Below are 20827 nucleotides of genomic sequence, written 5' to 3'. Positions count from 1 at the left end.
TTAGAGCCCAAACGTACTATGGATAGTCACATCCACTGTAGTAGATATTGTCATACCAAACGCCAGATCATCCACAATGATGATAGCTCCTTTCGCTGATGCAAAAAAATTCTAAAGGCAAATGTCATGTCCATGCAATATGCTACAATCAAACCGTAACGCCGTCTTCCCACCTATTTGTCGTGCTTATGTACACAGGGTACTGATTTTCTGCGGACTTTCCCCCTTACATACTATGTCATATGAACCGAAACGTGTTGTGGAACCCTCCTCAGCAGCCGATTGTGAGTACGATACGGATTATGTGGGGATCATACCCAACAAGCCTACTGATTGTGGTACATTATAGAAAGCCTTGTGTAGAATTCAAAGTGCCCGACCGAGTTGGTGGTTCGTACCAATTTTGATATGGGTGATTTGGCAGGCTGAAATCGGCGAAACTTAGCGGATTGATACTTCTTATTGGTCTGGGTGCGGCAAGCGTCTGCTGCGCCCTCTCCATGCCGGGCATCATCTGCGCATTTGGTGGTGTTGTCGTCTGTGTAAGAGGGGGCGGCTGCTGCTGCTGTTGTTGTACTTTGGCCGCTTGCGTGAGAAATTGTGCGGCCAATCCGGTTCCCGCCATCTTCTCCCAACCCCAAACACGTTTGAGGTTTTTCAGAAGCGCCGCAAGCCTCCAACCAGTTTCGGACTCGATCTTCTCTAATATGGAGATGACTTCCTGCCGCTCCTCATGGTTGTCGAGCACATCTGCCACGATAGCAAGGGAGCGGATCGAGACGGATGCTACACCGCGATCTTTGGTATGCGCAACAATACCGCATACTTGATGTGCGTGATGTTGTTGGACGGCACGAGATTCCTCGGTGTCCTTGGGCAATATCGGATTGATTTGGGCGAGAAGACATTGAGCTGTGTGGTAGTAAAGACGGCCTACAATGGCAGCACGTTTGATGAGCCTGAGTCGAATTAGCAATTCATGGAATACTCTGCAGCACGAGCGAATTAGATCCGTACCAAACATTCGGAAAGAGTGATTTCCGTCGACCAGATGGATCTTGAGGTTGCTGTAATGGGTACAGATAGCCAAAGGGATGCATCGGCCTTGGACAAGAGTTGTTCCAGTTGTCGCAAAGATTCTTCAATCGTCGCCACTCAGCAAATCGCGCCTGAAGACGAACCTGCTCATCATGCGGGCTTGGCTCCTGGAATTTCGGAATGCTGGCACGAAAATTGGCAATCTTTGCCACCACATAAAATATCCGGTGAACCCAAATCTCCTCTTTGCCATGCTCTTTCTCTGTTGTCAAATCCATATCCAAGCCCCATTGCTCAGGATCCCAAGCCGTTTGCCAGTTAAATGCGAGACAGGATAACAGTTCCATGCCAACGTTCAACCAGAAGCAAGCGGCACCGAGCCCTGTGCTCTTTGCATTCCATCCACACTCCCGAATAAGGGCACGCGCGCCGGCTATATGGCTCATACGCTGTGCCGGTTTCTCGCTCATAATTTCGTAAACGTTCAAAACCACAGCCGTAGCAGCACACTCAGATGTGTTTCGTTCGGGATTTTGTAAACTTCGTAACAGCTGCGTGGTCGCCGTATCGTAGTAGTAAAGAGCCTTATCGTCACTGTACTGGTGTGTTAAGGTCAACTGCTTCACGCCGCATGCGAGCAACGCATTGAGAAGCATTGGACATTTCAGCGCGTGGTACGGAACCAGTCTCGAGAAATGCTTCTCCTTATCCAAACTATCCATCCACACGCCTACCTCTGAGACAAACACTTGCATGAACTCAAGTTCTTCAGGTGAGTTGAGATATTCACGTTCGCCACTCTTGTCGTTGGGAGGTGTCATTATCCCTGTATCGGGTATAGGTCCGGGCTCAACACCTACTGCCCGTGGATCGGCGAACTGAGACTGAGCTTCGGCCCCAGTCATACCAGCAATGGACGCAGCAGTAGATGCGTCACTGCCATTTATGTAAGTGCCCTGCGAAAGGCGACGGTTATGTTCGTCCTTTACTACCACAAAAGAATCTGATGTTAGATTCGCATACCCAACGGAATGTGATGAACTTGGAGGCGCCATGAATGAGGCAGCACTATTCTTTCTGGAGTGGCTGCCACTAGAATATTGATCCGGATGTAGCTGGCCCCTATCTGTGTAATATAGAGACTGTGGTGTCGGCATTGCAGCAGGTGTCCCATGGCCACCCGACATTCGCCCATCCGAACTCTCAACAGAGATAGGTTGGCGTTGAATTACAGCTGATTCTGGTTCCCTAGGCGGTGTAACAATTGGCGGCTCCAACCTCGCATATCTTCCGAGCCCACCCTGATATTCAGACGCGATGAGGCGAGATTCATCTTCAAATTGAACTGGAGTTATAAGTAAGTAACATCATGCAGCGTTTACCTTGAGTGAATTCCTACCTGACCATTCCTCCGTGGGAGCAATGTAGGGAGGTTCCTTGCATGTCATGTCGATAAAGTTTAAGCGCACGCCACGTTTGCATTCTCTACTGCTCTTTTTACAGTTGAGGCAATCTGGAGTGCCTTCATCGCATTTGAGATGTCTTTCTCTGCATGTCAAGCAGCCTGTCCGCACCCGCCTGCTTTTAGCAGGAGTGGCAGATGATGCGGGCATATTTTTGCCTGTGGCCACCGGCTTTGCAGGTTTTGAAAGACTTTTTGTTCTGGGCACGTCTGCTTTTCCTGATATCGACAGCTCACGTCGCTTCGGAGATGGCAGGTCAAATTGGTCGTATGTATAGCCGACACTGACGGTGTACCGAGGTGCCGACTGCTCTGCATAGCGCGCTTCCGAGGGCGCGAAGCCAGCGCCAACTCCAGAACCCGGCAGGAGGACGGTCGGCACTGTCTCGTAGGCCGCCAGAGTTGCGGCCAACGTCTCCGGAAGAGACGTTGAGATGAACGGCGGTAAAACGGGGTACGGGGAACGCCTTAAAAGTCCGTTAGACGGCTCTGTGCTGTAAGCCGACTATTTGCCCCGGCGCGGAAAGCCTTGCAGATCCAACGGGTGGGCAATAAATCATGAAAACGGTTGGGTACCGAATAGCATGTGATGTTTGCTCATGGCAGGAACTGTATAAATGAAAGGCAAGAATTGTCGAGGGCCAGATAAAAACGTGGAGAAGATCGCGGGGGGCCGTGAATGCACTTGAACAGATCTTCAGCTACCATGACCCTTGGTATGTTTCGATGTCCACGACTCGGGATGTACCTAATGTCTTGGATGTTCCAAGTGGGTATATGGTCACTGATTGGAAGGTTACAGCTGTGTGCTGTAGCGACCCGTGTTTCTCCAACAAAAAAAAAAAAGGCCAACGAGTGTGTGTTCAATTCGCAAATCCTGACTTTGATGATACAATTTCTTCTTCTGATCCAATCGGCCAAGCACAAAACTGGATGTGCCTGTGGGTTTGTACTAGTTACTAATACGCTGGAAGGTCTACAGTAGCAAGTCTAGATACCGGGGGTCCTGGGTTGACGCCAGCCGATGCGCATGAGATAGTGGGCCATTGAGGATAGGCTTGTGCCCGCTAGCTATCATGAGTGTCGACGGCGGGTTGAGTTTTTTCGAGCGATGACGAAGAACAGTCAGAATAGTTACTCTTAGCGCCCTCCATGAGGCAAGTGAAAGAAACAGTGGTGAACGGGGATAGGACCAAATTGCGCCGATAGCCAGGCGATGGTCTTCGGTTGATTCTGAGTGGTCCGCAGCTGCATTTACAGTTTGCTGCTCACCAACTTAGATTAGTCAATAAGAAAACGGCAAGATTGAACGGCACCACCAGTATGGGTTTGCCAACGGGTTGGGAGAGTCGGGCAGATTGCCCATGTGCAGAACGGTGAGCATTCGAAATCTTGATACGCTGACCCTTTCCGCCATACTTTACGTAGATCAACCAGGATACAAAGCGAGTAACACGGGGATCGTTGTCCAAGCTCCACAGTTACTTGCTTTATCCTGGAGTCAGCCGAGTTTCCAGGGAATAAAGCGCTCCCGGTCCGTCTCGAATAGCCATGCTGTCAGAGAATTGCTTCGGCTTCAGTTGCTTCCAGGAGGTACCGGGGGTACGAGCCCAGTGTGCGTGGGGCATCTGCAAGGCGCTGCGACCAGTGTGCCTGCCAAGCCTCGATGAGCCGTGGGTCCAGGTAATTGATGAATCCCAGCACTCCAAACAATTTCAAGGAACCGCACCACAGCTGCCACGCTCCCAGTATTGCTAGACTAATGCGTCTCTGAGACTGATAATGATATGGCTTCGGAGTTGCATCCAGGGATCCAATTCGAGGCTGGATGATATCCTCTCAAGGCGCTAATGTTTCTGGTGGGTGTCGTTATGGCCTCGTTCGCAACAGTAGGTCCGTCTTGGTAGGTATATCGATTGTGTTCAAAGATGGCATTTGCGCCGCCGAACCTTGGCTGAGTCTCGCTAGAAGGCGGTGCGCTGCCAGAGCCTCAGGTACGGTTTGATCACCTCTCCTGGCATAAGCGGAAGCTAGCGATGACCCAGCCACACAGAGAAACGGCAAATACAACAAGTACAGCAGCCAAGTTTAAAGACACCAGGGGCAGGGCGATATTGTGATTAACGGAGGCTTGTCCACTTTGACCACGAATTGAGATGTCAATCATACTCATGGAACAGATGGGTCGTGATTGCTATTACACACGATGTGGGTTACAGCCCTGAATACTATGCCGTGTCTGACGTTGGCCATTGAAGCAAAAATCCTCACATGATTTTGAACACATATTTGCTTTGCCTATATCCTATCATGCTGTGGCTGTGGCGAGAAACATCGTGTTTCGTTTCTCTGATTATTGATTGGGAAAAGCTCGCCTCGTGAGTTCATTGTCGAGTCATGCACCTCAACGCTGAGCCGGCAAGCCTTCGGAAGCCAAGAAACCCAGAGGGCCAGGGTTGGATCGGAGTTAATCAAGAGGTCAAGCGCTTTCTGACCCGGGATCTCAGTATCCCGGAGGCTAAGCTTCTTATTGGGTGAACATTCAATAATCTGGCAAGCCTGCAAGCCACAATATAATATCTGATTAGTAGAGATCTTTGGGACGCTGCACATGGTCATGGGTCGCCAAAGTAGAGGCGAATTTGAATGACGAGAGTGCATCAAAGGTACTTTACCAACAGCGACAATGTGACGTTGCTTGGGGGCGCTTTCAGCTCCCGTCTGGGATGATGCACAGATCGCCACACCGAGATCTTGCGGATCTCCAAGCGGATACAGGGGTGTGTCGTCAATGCTCAGGTTTTCCCCGAGCATACGGATCCGTACGAAGCCGGGCACGTCCAAAGGCGTCCCATGCGCAAGCCTCGAGTGGACTACCGAGCGAACCATTTGCGCAGCAAACCCATCATCAGGTGGGTGTCGCACAGAGGTCTAGTCGTCGTGATAGAGATTGTTCATCGCAAGAATGACGGCTGCGTGAATGTGAGTGTGTCTGCGTGTGTATTACCAGTACTGCAGGCTCCCTCTAAAGCAACTGTCGTGGCAGTCCAGAAGGCGTCCTCGCGAAATACAAGTTGAGCAACATTCGCGATAGGTGCGTTATGGTTTTGTTTGGCGAACAGAGAATGCGGGGAGCACACCTATGACAGGTACCACATGGCGATGCTCGGAATGAATGGACAAGTGCATCAATCTGGCATCGTGGCACTTGAAACATCGGGCATCTTTGTCATACAGGTCTTGTCGTAAGCGTAGTGGTGGTTCAATTTGCGATGGCACGAGCCAATTGATAGTTGTTGGTCAGGTTTCGCGGCCGTGTAGTATACAGATCTGACCGAGCTGTCGTGAACTTTGCTTTTGTGAGCTGTTGCACGCAACTGCCCTGGTAGCTTGCAATTACAGTAGAATGACAGGTACTGAGACCACCGGCAGGCCGCTAAAGCAGACATCATGTGCTGTAAATTCCGTTAAACAAGGGATGAAAACCGTAAATCAAGAACGGCGGTCGAAGACATGAGGTGTTGTGACTGATGAGCCGTGAAAGTTGGCAATGAGGTGTTTATGTGTCGAAGCTTCTCCCTAGAACTTGACCTTGCAAGTGCCACAGCTCTGGCAACTTGCAGCTTCGGAAGGCAACTTTTAGCGATGCTCACGATCACTGGCGCCTCACGCAACCCAGCAAAGCTGCATATGATCCGAAGCAACTCTAAACAGCTGTATACAAACGCGATTTTGTAGGACAACAACCTAAGGGCGCGCATTTCAAAGTCCCGCGAAATCTCCAGGAATTTTGTGGGATCGCAGAAAAGAGCGACATTGACGCTAAGCTGATTCGCAGCTGAAAATTCGTCTGCCCACTCCGGATATGGCATCGCAACTACCGCCAGCAACCCCCAGATCGGTGTTGCGCGGCCATCATGCTCAGGTGCACGCAACCGCATTCATCAGCGGTAACCAGCGCCTTGCGTCAGGTGATGCCGAAGGATATGTCGTGTTGTGGGACCTCACTATCATGCGCCCTACAGCGGTATGGCGTGCTCACACAAATGCCATCCTAGGCATCGCCTCCTGGGGTACGGACAAGGTCATTACGTAGGTTAAGAATAACACATGATTATGATTATCGACTGAGTAGGTATCCGCAGGCACGGAAGGGATCATCGGTTGAATGTCTGGAGAGTCACCGAGGAGGACGAAACTCGATTGAGCACAACACTGCCACTGGACCCTTCGTCAGATTCGAGACCCCAGCCATGGCTACTGCACATTATCGAGGTCAATACTATGAACTTTTGCTCATTTGGGTCTTGCCGGGCCACAGAAGATGAGTCGACTGAAGAAATCCTCATAGCTGTCCCTAACACTCTAGCCTCAGAATCAGTAAGTCGACATCTTGCAGGACTGTTCTGTGATGATATTGATCTCTGACCCCATTTTCAGGTTGACATATACAGGCTTCCTAGCCAGGAAAGGCTTTATACTATTCACTCTTCTGAAAAAGGAGAGAAAAGTGGTATGGTGATGGCACTAGCTCTCCTGCATCTACATTCCTCTCTGGTATTGGTGACCGCGTATGAGAACGGTCTTGTCACGGTATTTCAACAAGATTTGTTTGAAAAGTGGCATCTCGTGTATCGAGCACACAGTCATAGCCAACCTGTATTATCTTTAGATGTTGCTCCTAACAAGGAGTACTTCTTGACGTCGGGCGCGGATGCACTTCTGGTAAAGCACCCAATCCCTAGACCAATAAACACTCAGAAGCTACAAGAAAAGACAGAAGCCCACGAGAAGGAAGAGGTTCAGACTCTACAGCCAGGCAAGGGAAAGTCACTACTTTCCGCAGCGTTAGCAGGGGAATCGAGGCGTGCGAAGATACTACCGCAGCCAGCACCCGAAGTTCAGACACAGGCCCTAAAGATCGTGAACACCAGACATTCAGGCCAGCAAAGTCTTCGAGTTCGTTCGGATGGTAAGATCTTCGCCACGGCAGGATGGGATTCTAAAATTCGGGTCTATTCGGCACGAACAATGAAGGAACTCGCAGTTCTTAAGTGGCACCAGGTTGGATGCTTCGCGGTTACCTTTGCCAATCTTGATTTCGAAGTCAACGGACCAGCAGAGAACGAGCCTAATGAGACTAATAAGGAAACAGTTGGGGAGAAAAGTAATGCTGCTGTTCCTAAACTTGTTGATGTGACCGTTAGACAAAAGCGGATTAAACAGGCAAAGGAGTCTCACTGGCTTGCAGCTGGAAGCAAAGATGGCAAAATCAGCTTGTGGGACATCTATTAAGACATCAACTGCAGAGTGCCGGATAAACAATGTGACTGAGTTCATTCTGCTACTGATGTCCTGTCTTGACAGTTGTGCACATGCGACTGAACGATACCTAGGTGCTACTTCCATAATCTTTCGATTACCCACCCCATGCCTGTCGCGGATATGATATACGACCAGGAGAATACTATCTCGGGATTTTTAAAACTTTTTATGTTCAGCCTACTAACGAAGCCGATAGGAAAAAGGAGTTGACGAGAGGAGGTACAGAAACTCGTGCCCGGCGAAGGTCTCATTCTACGTCGATATATGAGGAAATTGATTGACCGCACACGCCTCTTGGCACGCACTCCAATCCTGAACGGCTGGGTTAAAGGTGCCATGATTCTGTTCATGATGTCAAGCACTAGCTCTTATTTCTATAGCCTGGCAAAGCTGGTGCGTGTGTTCCGCAGTGGTTGGTGCCACTTCCACGTCTGAAATCTTCTATCAATTGCGCTGGAAATAATCTCTGATTCTCTCATAGGCGTTAAATGCAAGGAGAAGTATGACTTCACATCCGGACGGGTGTCTTCTTCCACTTATGGCTTACGGCCTCAATATTTGTAAATTTTTTTTGAGAATATTTCCGGCTGAGTAGCTGATTACGTGTGGATACTTGACAGTATTCGCCATACGAAGACTTCCTCTGTCGCTATCGATCCTGCGATTTGACAGCTGCAGGTATCTCGTCCTATGAACGGGCTGCCTTAGCACCCTATACCACACTTACTTCGTAGCCACACCTGAACTATCAGTCTGGATAGGACGTCGATATTATCGCAATCTATGTTAGTATAAATGGTATAGTATCAATGCTTTGCTACCGTTCAATCCGTAGTAAGTCGAAGACTATGATCTCATGTATTGATATATGTTCTTACAAATTTGCCCTCCCTTCCAATTTCCTTCTGCGTCTATCTGCTTTGACATCTTTCTTGAGCTTCAAAGCATCATCTACACTCAACCTCATCGCGCTCTTGCCCATTTGGTCAACGGCTTCCTCAAACAATTTCCTGCCGAGCATATCCGAAAGCATGACGACCCGCGTGATGACGGTTGCACCGTCTCTGCGGTTCTTGCCTTCTCTCCTCGAACTCGCAATACGGCCTGCGAAGTCCCATAGCCGGCCCTCAGCAAGCACGTTTCCAGTTTCTGGGTCGCGACTTGGCATCCAGTCGGACGCAAGCCGCAGACGAGGAGGGGTTTTGGCATCCTTCGACTTGACTGCATAAATAATGCCTTCTTCCTCGAAACGCTGATATGAATTCTGAAGTGTTTCCTTGTTTACGGCTTCGAAATAAGATAAGTCGCCTTGGTGGTAGAGTGTTTTGCCCAGCTTTGCTCATGTCAGTACCTTGATTATGAAGAGAAGGTGGGCCAGGGCAACATACCAACTGAGCACTGTTCTGCGCCTTAGCAACCCCAATCCAGACATCGTCTTTTTCAACGCCGACAGGGGGTGCAAGGCCCATCAACGATACAGCCGCGAGCCAACTGGCCTCGATGAATGGCCAGATCAAGAAGCAATAAAAGTCGTAGTTCTCCCTGCCAGCGAGTCGTTCTTCTTCCGCAACACCGACGCTAGTTATTTGGCCATGACTGTCGCGTTTGAGGCTGATCACTTTATCATTTTCTAAGCCAACCAATGTTTTCTCCAAGTTTACCGCAAGACCGTCGCTAGGGAATATGAACTCGCCTCTGAACAGAGACGATAGAAACAAGACTTGATCACGTAACTCGGCATAAGGAATCTCTTGGTTCGCAGGCCCACCTCCCTGCTTCACCCGAGTATACATACCAGCGCTAACTAGAGCCTCGGAGATGAACAGATGTATCGTCATGTTTCGGTAGAAGGACAGCTGAAACCGATCGACGGCATAGTATGTCGGTTCAGCAAGTCCGCCGACAACGCCCACTAAGTCCTTTCCTAGGACATCAAGCCCACGTTCCACGACATCAGCTAAGCGTGCGTTTTCAAAGTGTGCAACCCGGCCACCTTTGGCTGTGACGCGGTTGATGAGCCACTCGATTCGACGCATCAGTTCCGCCTTGCCGACGCCGCGGCCGCGGAGTGTGAGTAGTACCGTTCCAATTAGTGCTGTTGGCATCACCACCGATACATCGTTGATGTCCGAGAGCACCTTGTAGCCCATTGTCCGCAGTAGCTTTTGTCGTACTGCAGCCGATTCTGGTGTTTTTGCGGTAAGATCATTTGGCACGCGGGGTATTTTCGTCAATAGACTGTCAATGTAGCCACGAAGACTCCACGGCTCACAGAAGCGGACATCTACCCGACCAAGCCGCAATGATAAGACGGAGGACCCTCCCGCCAAGAAATCCTGCAGGTTCTCTTTCTTCTTGGGAACGCCCAGGAGCTCGGTCACGTAGCCTTCGGTCTCAATGACCTTGTCGTATTGCGTGCTGACGGGACAGATGACTGCGTCTTCTACCCTGCCAGACAGGATGCTGTCCAAGACGAAACTGAGAATACCAAACTTGGGCGATAGCAGCTTTCCAGTCCGCGATCGCCCGCCCTCGATGAAACACTCGAAATTGTACCCACCCTGCAACAACGTGTCGATATACGCTTGAACAGCCGTCTGGTATAGGACATCGTTTCCAAATGATCGCCTAATCCACATTGCTCCGGCATGCTGTAAAAAACTGCCCACTACGGGAAAGTTCAAGTTGTCACCAGCTACCACGACAGGTAGGGTAAGTCCCAGACGATAACAAATGAGCTGCATAGAAACATAGTCGACGTGTGAGCGGTGGCTTGGTAAGAAGATTATACTCTGCTTCTTGGCCGCGGCGACCTCGGCGACCTTCCTCAGTCGAACAACTTCTTCGCTGTTGACGTGAATGCCTTGGTGGTATGCGCGGGTCAACAGCTGAGTACAGAGGTAGTACGCTCCTCTGATGAATGTCTTGCTTTCGAACTTGCAAATCATGTCGTTTGTGAGTCTTTCGGTGACTTGCTGAAGGCCGTGCTCGATTTCGGATCGCCTTTGTGCCTTCTTGATGGTATACTTGGGGTCGCCTTGCTTGATCCATCCTTCCTTCTCCTCCACCTGGATGCGCATGTCGGCAAGTTGGGATATCCGAGTCTGCAGCAATGGCGCCGATACGACCGAGTTCTTCATCTGCTCGGAGAAGCCAGAGTAGAAGATGGATCGGCCAATGACGTTATCGTAGGCGCGCCATCCCTGACCGGATACGTAGAGGGAGACTTCACGAAGGAACCTGGATACAGTGGCATGAGCTTGGCAACTTCTTTCCGAAGACGTCTTCTGGGCGCGGTCTGGTCTGGGGTGGCATACTGTAGTGGTTCAGAACGGAACCTTGCCATGTGTTCCATGAGAGCCTCCTCTTTTCCTTGACCCTTCCGCGCTGGGCCGACATAGCTTCGCGGCTGCAGGGTAATCTGGTCACCCAGGATCTGGAGATCGGGCGCCGAGTCGCGCATCGGGTCGCTCGTCTTTGCCATACTGGCCGCTGTTTTCGACGTCGGCCGGCCTAGATAGATGCGTGAGCCTGGATTGGAAACTCCATCTGTGTCGCTGTAACAGCAGTGGTAGATAACTCGATGTGAGGCGCAACTGGCTCGGCCTGTTAGACGAGTCTCCAGATATATGCCGGTGGTATACAGAACTCTGAAGACCGGGTCCGATCAAGAGATGGGTAGACAAGGCATGGCGTTCTTGACATACGACACGAAAGCTCACTGTAACTCTGGCTACAGCCTACAGGGTGCACAAGGGAGGCCGCATTGAAGCTCCGGGGTTTTACTTCCCTTCCCCGGACCGCGACCCCTCTGGACTAACCTAGCTCTAGGTTAGGTCAGTCTAGCTCAATGCATGCTAAGTTACATACATACATACAGTACATTGCATGCTAACCTGTGTGTAATCGTGCCTGCGCGCCTACGGTATAGCCTCAAGCCGAGGCTCTAGGCATGTGAAGGCACTGGGAATTCTGGGAATGTCAATTTGAAGCACCCCGGCTGCTACAGTAGGCACCGCCCGAGCGAGTCCCTACAAGTCCACTAGCCTAGGTTACATAACTGTGTAATAGCCTGTAGGAACATTTCCGCTGATGTCCCCACCTGCCAATAAACACCTACCGTACATAACTTTTTATCCAGCAGCTGCCAGCCCCGGCGGCCCGGCTGTCTTAGTGCTGACCGCAAAGCCTTCTCCAGAAATCCACTCTCACCAGCGCATGTAAGAACGGACGCACCAAAAAATCCAGCCACGATAATAGTTTTGGACACCAAAAACTACCTTTCAACTTCTCAACCGCCGCCTTCAGCCATGGTCTGCAGGCTGATCATGATCCTGAAATGGCATCCAACACACCATCAGTAACCCACGAGCTCCTCGCTCGCGCACACGGCCCCGACAATGCCCAGCGCATTTTCAGTGAAAAAATCCATTACCGTCCACTCTTCTTGCGTCCCAATTCTCCCCCCTCTGAAAATGCTCGTCAAGCACGCCGGAAAGCTCGCGACGACAAGAATAAGCGCGCCAAAGCTTTGAAACCAAAGCCTCTGACATCCCAGCAGCGTCGCAAGCTTGGTCTGTACCATGTGCCAAAGGAAGCCCAGAAATACCACATTTACGAGCCGCTCAACCGGCTGTGGGCTGGCTACATTCGAGAGATCCTCGGCAACGAGCTCTACACAGGCTGTCAAGGTGCAGCAGCAAAGCTGGCAGCGGCAGACTACCACGGAGCCCAGATCCAAGTTTGTCGAAGCCGCAATCCGGGTCGCGTTGGACTATCTGGTATAGTTATCAAGGATTCCAAGTTCACCTTTGAGATCGTCACCAAGATGAACAAGGTCAAGGTTGTGCCGAAAGAAGGCACCACATTCCAGGTTAACGTTCCTGTGGCTGGTGCCGCGCCTTCTGATGTGGCGGCTCAAGACACCAAGGACTTCGTCTTTGAGATCTTTGGCGACCAATTTCAGTACAGGCCGGCCGACAGAGCCAACAAAAAGTTTAGGGCCCATTACCTGAAACTGGTTTGAGCTCAAAACCCGAGAGTCACCGGTCTCGCATCCAATTGTTCTATTGAAATGGCACACACAGTCAAGATGCCAGGAGTCTGGCAAAATGTCCTACAAACCACAGTATCTTGCTATTTGTCACCGCAGACTTGGCTTGTCCATCGCGATTGACCGACTGTCATATCATTGACACGAGCAATGTTCAATTTCGTCGTTGGCGAACGTTCTGCGTGGACAACTCGTCCCGACCTTGTTGTATTATGAAGCCGCTGTCACCACCTGCGTTGCCCTCGACTCCACTGTTCGTGACGGTCATCAAATACACCTATCTAGTGCTTAGATTCTCCCTCGTCTTCTGGGCTCCCGTGTTGCCAATTTGGACAAGGTGTAAGGCGCAATGTCTCTTCCCCTCTCGTCGCCTAGAGGTGCTACTTGAGCAACCACAACCTCTTCACCTCCTCGTGCCCGGGAGGGAATGAGCTTCCCGACTTAGCCCTATAAAGCCCAATACGTCTGAGGACTTTCGCCTTCTGGCAATCGGACAGTCAAAGTGGTCGAATGGACGAAGTCAACGATGACCCCTCGAATCAATATTCCAGTCAACGTCGAAACTCAACGCTGCGGTTCGAAATTGTAAAAGGGGACGTCGGAAAGAGAATTAAATTCTATTTGGACGTGCCTTTTATTTTGCTGCAGTAGTCTCGGCACCGTTCTACTGCAGGATGGTCGTTCGAATCCTGTTGCGGCCATTTCTTTGTTTGCTTTTGCGCACGCGAAGAACAAAGTCATCGAACACCAGAGGGAGCATATAGGCTCATGCGGGATGTGGCCTACTCCTAGCAATTGTCCGTGTGGTGCATGTAAAGATCTGACGGTGCTATCGTGTGCCTCGGCGAGTGGAGCCACTCATTCATATCTTTCAGGTGCATTGGCCGAGTACGATCACCATTGCCCACAGAACGGAAAGCAGGCATTTCGCAGCGATTTGAGACAGCGAATTCGATCTGACAACATCATGCTAGCTCACAAGACAGACAGGAACACACACCATTACAATGACTCCTGTGTTTCTCGGTGATAGGATGTGGTCATCCCGTAAGTCTACTTCATTTTCTGCGACAACAACAATTACAATTGTGATTTTTATTTTATTTTCATGATGATCATAAACAACCATCCACAAAACCTGAGTTCGCTTGCGGACAAGGATTTCAAATTTTGTTTGCTGACTACATACCTATCACACCTCTATGGCACCTACTTTCTCTTGTTTAGTATGAGTTGCTAATACCTTGTGTGCTCCTAGTCCTTTCCATAAGAGCACTCTGGGTGTTACAGAACACCGATTTGAATTGTTGCGCAAAATACAAGCGGCCAAAACTACACGATTTTACCAAAGCTGGTCGCCGCCGGGCAAGCTTAGATCGCAAACCACAAAAGAAACGGAGTTTTTGAGCACTATAGAACTGGGTAAACAGTGCCCAGTGATGCAATCGCTTCTGCGGACGTCTTCAGTAGATGGGCCCAATCTGGTAGCTTGTGCTTCTTCCAGGTCTCGTTTGAGCTTGATCAAACTTTCCTGTGATCTTGCTGATACCGAGGTGTGATCCGAAATGTTATGTATAGAATCTGGAACAATTGCCTGGCTCGGGTGCCAGTCCGGACATGTGTGGAGACCTTCGTTTCGCATCGTTGATATGCAAGGAAACAAGCGACGCCATTGGCTATAGCCGGCATTCCTCCTCAATCGACCAAGCAATGCGGATTGTCACCTACCCCTTCGGGATTTCAGAAACTAGACGCTCACCCAACTGCAAACTCGGGACCCCATGTGACAGCGATCTCGATAATGAGGCCCGTTAGATTTGACTCCAATGCAACGACAATCTGGACATACTATTTTTACGAAGCCGACATCCATAAATTTAGTGATGATACATGTATGTCATCTTAAACGGGTCTTGGCATCTTATGGAAGGTCTGGAAACTGCAGGTTTATGAACGTGCTAGCTGCATCAGCATCAACACCATCCTGTGGGGTAGTCATTAAGCAGCTTACTCACGAAGATCTTTCTGGAGCCAAAAGTTGTGACATGATCCTGAGTAATGCATGTGAGCGTTCCATGTGCTCGAATGGTTAAGAAAAGGCAACGGAGAACGCCAGTGCGGCTCGTTGTCTGGCTGCTCCTTAGATTTGGGCTATAATACGATAAGGGGTCGGTCTGTTCCTGCATGCGGATTGCAGATCGCCTCCACAAACTCAAAGTCTCTACCGCTGCATGTCAGTATCAAGCCTGTCATATGTAGATAGATATCCTTGGCTCCACGTAAGCTCGAGCCTTGATCATGCACTCACGTACCACTCACGTGCAAATTTGTGGCCGCGTGGCTGCTTTCAGTGCAGATGTAACAGTCAGGCTCACCGCAGACACCGGGTCTGCATAATTGATAGTCAATGGTATCTCTCAAATCTGGAGGCTCTATGCCATGTGGCCGTTGATTGAAATGGCACCCACGTCCTTCAAGTGTTCTCCAACCAACACTGCCTATGGATGTCTCCCTGTGCCTTTTGCACTAGCTTCCCAATTGGGACATCATATCAGGGCATGCGACACAACACTTGCCTATTATGCGTGTTGACCCGCACGGCACGCCAAATATAATCGTGAAAAGACTTTGCGTGTCAAGGCGATAATATGTGCAGTAGTTTCCATATATACTTCGCAATGGAGTTGCAACAAGATCATGTCTTGGCATTTGTTCGTCACTGCTCAATAGGGCTGTTTCTTGCCCAGTCATATATCGGTCTTCTCGGGAGACGACGGCGATCAGGACAGAAACGACGACTCAAAGATGTTGGCGAAGGCTCTCGTCTTCCTGGCGGGCGCGCTGCCCTTGGGCGCTGCAATCAACAATTGCCCACTCGATGGTCCCGTCTTCCCAAAGCCGACCGAGCTTTCAACGATGCCCATCATCAAGCAGGCCGTGGCAAATTTGACTCAGTACTTTGCGCAATGGAACGCAAATTACTCGGCGACGGCAGGTTTCTCGTACTCGATTCAGGTCTTCTCAGCGCATGAGTCTGATCCCCTTTTTTCGTTGTCACATACCTCACCGAAACTGGGGAACATCACACACCCTGGAGTGAAAACAGTCGACGAGAATACAGTGTTTCGGTTAGGTAGCCTCACAAAAGTCTTTACCATTTACAACTTGCTGCTGAACGCCGGGGATGAGATCTGGAACTCGCCTATCACAAAATATGTCCCAGAGCTGGCGGCGATCGCAAACAGATCGTCAGACGATCCTGTCGCTTACACAGCTTGGGATGAAGTGACAATTGGAGCTCTAGCGACGCAGATGTCCGGGATTCCAAGAGACTGTAAGTTTTAAAACCTGGCCCTCATAGTATCAACGGCGAAGCTCACTTCCGTAGACGCTTTACTTGGCGAAATCAGTCAGCAGGACTCAACCAAGAAGTACATCACAGCTCTGGGGTTCCCACCTCTCCCTGCAGCGGATTTGCCGCCCTGTGGTGATGTGCCGTTATGCAACAGACAACGTGAGCCACCCACTTCCCATTATCCTTTACAGAGTGATTGAAAGAAATGGTTTTGCAGAGTTCTTCGCCGGGATCACCAACTTTGCTCCATCCGTTGCGACTTTCCAGACCCCAGCTTACTCGGACATTGGTTTCCAGCTGCTGTAAGTTAGGATCACCGAAAAGAGCTGAACAGCGGTGGACTGACCCGGACTTTAGAGGATATGCCTTAGAAGAGATCACTGGCAAGGACTTCCAGTCGCTGCTTGAGGATACTGTATTGACGCCGCTGGGATTGAACAATACTTTCTATAAAGTACCCAAGGCCGCGTTGGGCATTATTCCTGGAAATGCGAACGATACCAAGTGGAACTTCCAGCTTGGTGAAGAGGCTCCGTACGTACAATAGGCCGGAGAGAATACGTCCCATCTAGCAATCACTGACACGTAACACCAGTGCCGGAAACATGTATTCTTCCGCAGCTGACATTGCAAAATTCGGTCGCGCCATCCTGAACTACAAGCAATTGTCACCAGTCATTACGAGGCGCTGGTTGAAACCATTCTCTTTCTCGTCCGACCCGAGAGCTAGTGTAGGCGCACCATGGGGCGTTCGCCGCATTCCTCTTGGCCCCGAATATCGCCAAACTACCGGTTACAACAAAGCTGGAGGAATCGGCAACTACATGGCCGCATTTGTTTTGGTTCCCGATTACGACATCGGCTTCTCGATCATGGTCGCTGGCGATATCCCAGGCAACACAAACTGGAACCTCGCCGATATTCTCGGGAACGTGATGATACCTGCCGTGACGGGGGCAGCAAAGAACACGGCCGCGCAGAAGTACAGCGGTGTCTACGCCGCCCCCGCCAACGTGACGACGGGCAATTCCAACAAGCCCCTGAACTCCTCCCTGACCATCACCACCGACGGGAGGCCCGGGCTGTCCGTCAGCCAGTGGTTCAGCAACGGCACCGACTTCCGCAGCACCGTAATCTCCCTGCAGCTGACCTACAAGCCCACCACGCCCTCGATTCGTCTGTACCCCGGCGGCCTGTTCTCGAACACGGCGGACGGAGGCAAGAAGATCAAGATGAAGGCCATCTTCGAGGACCTGGCGGCCTCGGAGCAGGTTGATAAAATGTTCAGCACGGACTGTGGATCTTGGGTAGGGGTGGAGAGCGTGTTATATGCTAGCACGAGCGCAGACGATTTTGTATTCCATCAGAATGCAGCGGGCGACGTAACGGGCGTGGAAATACCGGCGTTGCGCATCACGTTGCCAAAGGTTTCGTGATGTTATCGCGCTTTTTGGTCAGAGCTGTAACAATACTGGGGATGTGTAGCACCCGCAATTTCTTACTCCTTGCATTTTTGTACACGTCCGTAAGGGTGGTCTGGTCTGCGGAACTGTGCACAGTATAACAGGTTCTGACATAAGAGCACTCGATCTACATGCTCAGCGTCGACGCATTATAAACCTCGTCCTACTAAATCTCCTTGAGAAAATCATGCAGATTAAAGGATCTAGCCAGATGCTTTTACAGACTAATGAATCCGGGAAACATGATGATACCTTGATGCATAGGAATCGAATATGACATCCGTTGGCAAAGTAGAGCGCGTTCGCTATGCTGGAGTGAAAACTACTGTAAGGCACTATATTAACACACCTATGGTATGGAGCTACCATTTAGTGCGACTCGCTGTAGGCACCAGGATAACAGTGGGGTTGAACTCAGCCTGGCTGTTTGATTAGAGGGCTGTGCCACATCGATCTAGATCTTACCATCTTCTACGCGCAAAGAATGGAGCAAACACACCAAGAGGACCAGAAGAAGACTATTCCGGTACCAATCCCAGCCAATCAAGGCAATACCGTCCTCAGACGCGGCCATGGCGTCAGGGTCGAGAAAAGGGGCAGAACTGATTGGCATGACGACGACGAAGACCAATATACTCGTCTCAAGAGACGCCGAGGACCGTTGAGCAGATTTCGAGTGATTCTTGTCGTCATCGTCATTGCAGTTGTCCTTTTCGTGTCGGCAGCCCGACTCATTCGGACGTACCGCTCGTACCGGCAAACCGAGCTGGCAAAGCTCACGAGTTCAAGGCCGGTAACGGCCGTCAATGGGGCTCTTGACCTCCCGCGCCTCTATCCTCCTCTGGCGCGTAGAGAGCCGACGAGCGGCTTAAGGGACTGCCAGGCTGCTTGGGACGCTTTGGTTTCAGTGCCATGTCATGCGCGGATCTTCAGTCGCGATTGGGACAATGGGACCTGGCGACCGTTGATGACCCCGTCGCCGCTGCGATATGTCCCCCAACTCTGCCAACCGGAGTGTCGAAGGACGCTGAAGAGTTCATCGGAGGAGATATCCGCAAAATGTACTGCTGACATGGTCTTCAATACCACTGCCTACCATGGCATATTCAACACGACGTGGCTGGAGTCCGGGCCCGCTGAGGCGCTCGAGGTCATCCTTCGTCGCAACGATCACTCTTGCCGGCCAAGCGAGGGTAGTGGGTATGATTACTGTCTCATTGAGATGACCGAGAGATGGGGGATCATGGATGGTATGAACCACGCCAACTTGCAGGGCATCGGCACGTTTCTCCACGCCACCTCGAAGCGGCGGAAGGACCCCGGAGGTGTGAAGACTGGCACAAGAGGTAGCGGTTCCGATGGAGGCTGGAGTACAAAGTACCGGTTTAACACTCCACCTCTCAGCTACGGACCGGGCATGGGGGAGACTGACTGCGGCTCGTGCACGCTTCAGTGGTTTGAACAAACGCTAAATGCTTGGGAGCCTTCTCGGATCATCAGTCCCGATACCGATCTGGCGATATCCTTACCGGAGCATCTCCGTAGGCTGAGGCAAGCCGGGCAGAGATGTGAGAGCGATCAATGGAATAGGATATGGACTGAAGGAGTCCAGAGATATGTCAATGACGCGAGTATCTCCAAAAACTGGGAAGATCTTCCATCAGGTGATTATGGTTGGACTCTCCGGAACGGTCTCTCGGTAGGAGATAAGCCGCTGCCTGATCTTCGGGCAGCGAAAGATTTGATCCTCGCAAGCGGGACACCTCAAATGTCGACGCCACCAGCCTATGCTGTCAAGTGCCTGGAAAAGCTCCACGAGCACTTGATCAGCCTTCCCTGCGACATCCATCTGACTGAATCAGAGATAGGCCAAGTAGTACGGTCGAAAAAGCACCTGCTCCAAGACTTTTGCCGGGACGAGTGCAGCCAAGCGCTTAGCGAGGGTGGCCCGGCACTCCAGGTCTGTCAATATAAGAGGATCGATCGACACGAGATTGCAGGTCCATTGGTGTTGGCATACAACGAAGCCAAAGCAACGCGGTCTGCTGTCTGCCGCAAGGCTGGGAGGCAAAACACTCTGTGCGCTCCGGTTTTTATGGGCCTCGGCCGCCCGCAATGGGCGCATGCAGGTGAAGTAGGACTCGCCGACATTCAGAGCCTCGTCGACGGGTTCGCGCAGCAGCCGATCCCGGATGTTGTCGAAGCTGCAGTCAAAGAAAAAGGCATCACCTCGACGGAAGAGGAAGCGCTGCGAAAGGAGCTCCCCAACTGGCACAAGGACCTCGAAGCGGGGGCTTGTTCGCCCTGCGTCTGGGAGATGGTGGTCGGGGACGGAACCATCTCTAGCGCGGAGCAGATCCTTGGGCGCGTGGAGGACATCGAGGGCTTCCTGGCGTTCGCGGGCCGTTTCTACAATGCCTGCGTCGACCGCGGTGCCACGTGGATGGGCGGCCTGCCCTACGGCGGGGACGATGTTATCTGGCGTACCCAGGAGGTCGGCGGCAAGGTATCTCGGTGGATTGTGGATGAATCCAAGTATGGTCGCATCCGTGGGAGGTGGCTCAGGGGCACAGAGGGGTCCACGGATCTCGGATGGTTGCGAGGTACATATGGCTCGATATGGCATCTACGTGCTGCCGCCCGCCGGGTGAACGCCGATAGAGAGGGCAGACTTCTGGACCTGGTGGCGTGGGAAGCAAAACACAGAAGCGAAGAGGATGCAAAGGTATGGGCATCTGACGAGTGGGGGGCGTGGGAGTGGAAAGGAGGCCAGAAAATTCAAGACGCATAGTTTCTCGTGTACCGAAGTGGCAGGGAGACGGTTTATAGCAATGCTGCAACATGTATTTCCCACAGCGTGCATATCATATCTAACAGCCTGTGATTAAATACGTTCACAACGGCTTCTTGAGGCTCTGCGGCTATGATAGAGATTTCTTTTTTTGTTTTAGGAGAGTGTGTGGACTGATTAGAACCAGGTGCTGTCAGTTCTATTCTGATATTTGTGAGGTCAGGGGGAAGGGGGCCTGTTACCGCCATGGGCTAAATACGGGGGGAAACTACAGCCTTGTTTCCATATTACTGACATGGCATGTTGACGGGAGGTCAAGCAGGCTACTGTTAGTACCGAG

At 51.1% G+C, this 20827-nt stretch overlaps 7 protein-coding genes across 7 annotated transcripts; 4 read left to right on the top strand and 3 right to left on the bottom strand.

Moving 5' to 3' along the window:
- Window positions 1–343: 343 nt before the first annotated feature.
- BKA67DRAFT_590178 (uncharacterized protein) lies at window positions 344–2651 on the bottom strand (the record flags this gene model as incomplete). The annotated part of the gene is made up of 3 exons (XM_046104560.1): window positions 344–959; window positions 1018–2383; window positions 2438–2651. The coding sequence occupies 3 exons, from the start codon at window positions 2649–2651 to the stop codon at window positions 344–346; spliced, it is 2196 nt and encodes a 731-aa protein (XP_045965128.1).
- A 3714-nt stretch (window positions 2652–6365) lies between these two features.
- On the top strand, window positions 6366–7795 carry BKA67DRAFT_531074 (WD40-repeat-containing domain protein; the record flags this gene model as incomplete). Its single annotated transcript, XM_046099331.1, has 3 exons — window positions 6366–6592; window positions 6646–6880; window positions 6941–7795. 3 exons carry the CDS (start codon window positions 6366–6368, stop codon window positions 7793–7795), a joined length of 1317 nt encoding a protein of 438 aa, XP_045965127.1.
- Window positions 7796–8634: 839 nt separating this feature from the next.
- Window positions 8635–11777, bottom strand: BKA67DRAFT_549848 (glycerol-3-phosphate acyltransferase). Its single transcript, XM_046101612.1, has 4 exons — window positions 11704–11777; window positions 11143–11652; window positions 9214–11065; window positions 8635–9158 (listed from the first exon to the last, which is right to left on the bottom strand). The coding sequence occupies exons 2-4, from the start codon at window positions 11307–11309 to the stop codon at window positions 8700–8702; spliced, it is 2478 nt and encodes an 825-aa protein (XP_045965126.1). The 5' UTR covers window positions 11310–11652; window positions 11704–11777; the 3' UTR covers window positions 8635–8699.
- Window positions 11778–12164: 387 nt separating this feature from the next.
- On the top strand, window positions 12165–12851 carry BKA67DRAFT_654141 (Rof/RNase P-like protein; the record flags this gene model as incomplete). Its single annotated transcript, XM_046106507.1, has 1 exon — window positions 12165–12851. One exon carries the CDS (start codon window positions 12165–12167, stop codon window positions 12849–12851), a length of 687 nt encoding a protein of 228 aa, XP_045965125.1.
- An 815-nt stretch (window positions 12852–13666) lies between these two features.
- On the bottom strand, window positions 13667–14520 carry BKA67DRAFT_531071 (uncharacterized protein; the record flags this gene model as incomplete). Its single annotated transcript, XM_046099330.1, has 4 exons — window positions 13667–13834; window positions 13879–13943; window positions 14068–14087; window positions 14225–14520. 4 exons carry the CDS (start codon window positions 14518–14520, stop codon window positions 13667–13669), a joined length of 549 nt encoding a protein of 182 aa, XP_045965124.1.
- A 1163-nt stretch (window positions 14521–15683) lies between these two features.
- BKA67DRAFT_511041 (beta-lactamase family protein-like protein) lies at window positions 15684–17669 on the top strand (the record flags this gene model as incomplete). The annotated part of the gene is made up of 5 exons (XM_046097375.1): window positions 15684–16212; window positions 16267–16392; window positions 16451–16535; window positions 16591–16767; window positions 16829–17669. 5 exons carry the CDS (start codon window positions 15684–15686, stop codon window positions 17667–17669), a joined length of 1758 nt encoding a protein of 585 aa, XP_045965123.1.
- Window positions 17670–18180: 511 nt separating this feature from the next.
- Window positions 18181–20487, top strand: BKA67DRAFT_654139 (uncharacterized protein; the record flags this gene model as incomplete). The annotated part of the gene is made up of 1 exon (XM_046106506.1): window positions 18181–20487. The coding sequence occupies one exon, from the start codon at window positions 18181–18183 to the stop codon at window positions 20485–20487; it is 2307 nt and encodes a 768-aa protein (XP_045965122.1).
- Between the last annotated feature and the right edge of the window lie 340 nt (window positions 20488–20827).

Source organism: Truncatella angustata (genome assembly GCF_020726525.1).
Source record: "Truncatella angustata strain MPI-SDFR-AT-0073 chromosome Unknown BKA67scaffold_1, whole genome shotgun sequence".
In the NCBI taxonomy this organism is placed as follows: domain Eukaryota; kingdom Fungi; phylum Ascomycota; class Sordariomycetes; order Amphisphaeriales; family Sporocadaceae; genus Truncatella; species Truncatella angustata.
This window is presented reverse-complemented; position numbering and strand designations above follow the sequence as displayed.

What these genes read in the sequence shown, in the direction of transcription:
- BKA67DRAFT_549848 (XM_046101612.1), bottom strand. Translation starts at nt 11,309, where the DNA reads ATGGCAAAGACGAGCGACCCGATGCGCGACTCGGCGCCCGATCTCCAG. An exon ending in TTCCGTTCTGAACCACTACA is followed by an intron (nt 11,066 to 11,142) that starts GTATGCCACCCC and finishes CACTGTATCCAG; the next exon opens with GTTCCTTCGTGAAGTCTCCC. An exon ending in CGCAGAACAGTGCTCAGTTG is followed by an intron (nt 9,159 to 9,213) that starts GTATGTTGCCCT and finishes ACATGAGCAAAG; the next exon opens with CTGGGCAAAACACTCTACCA.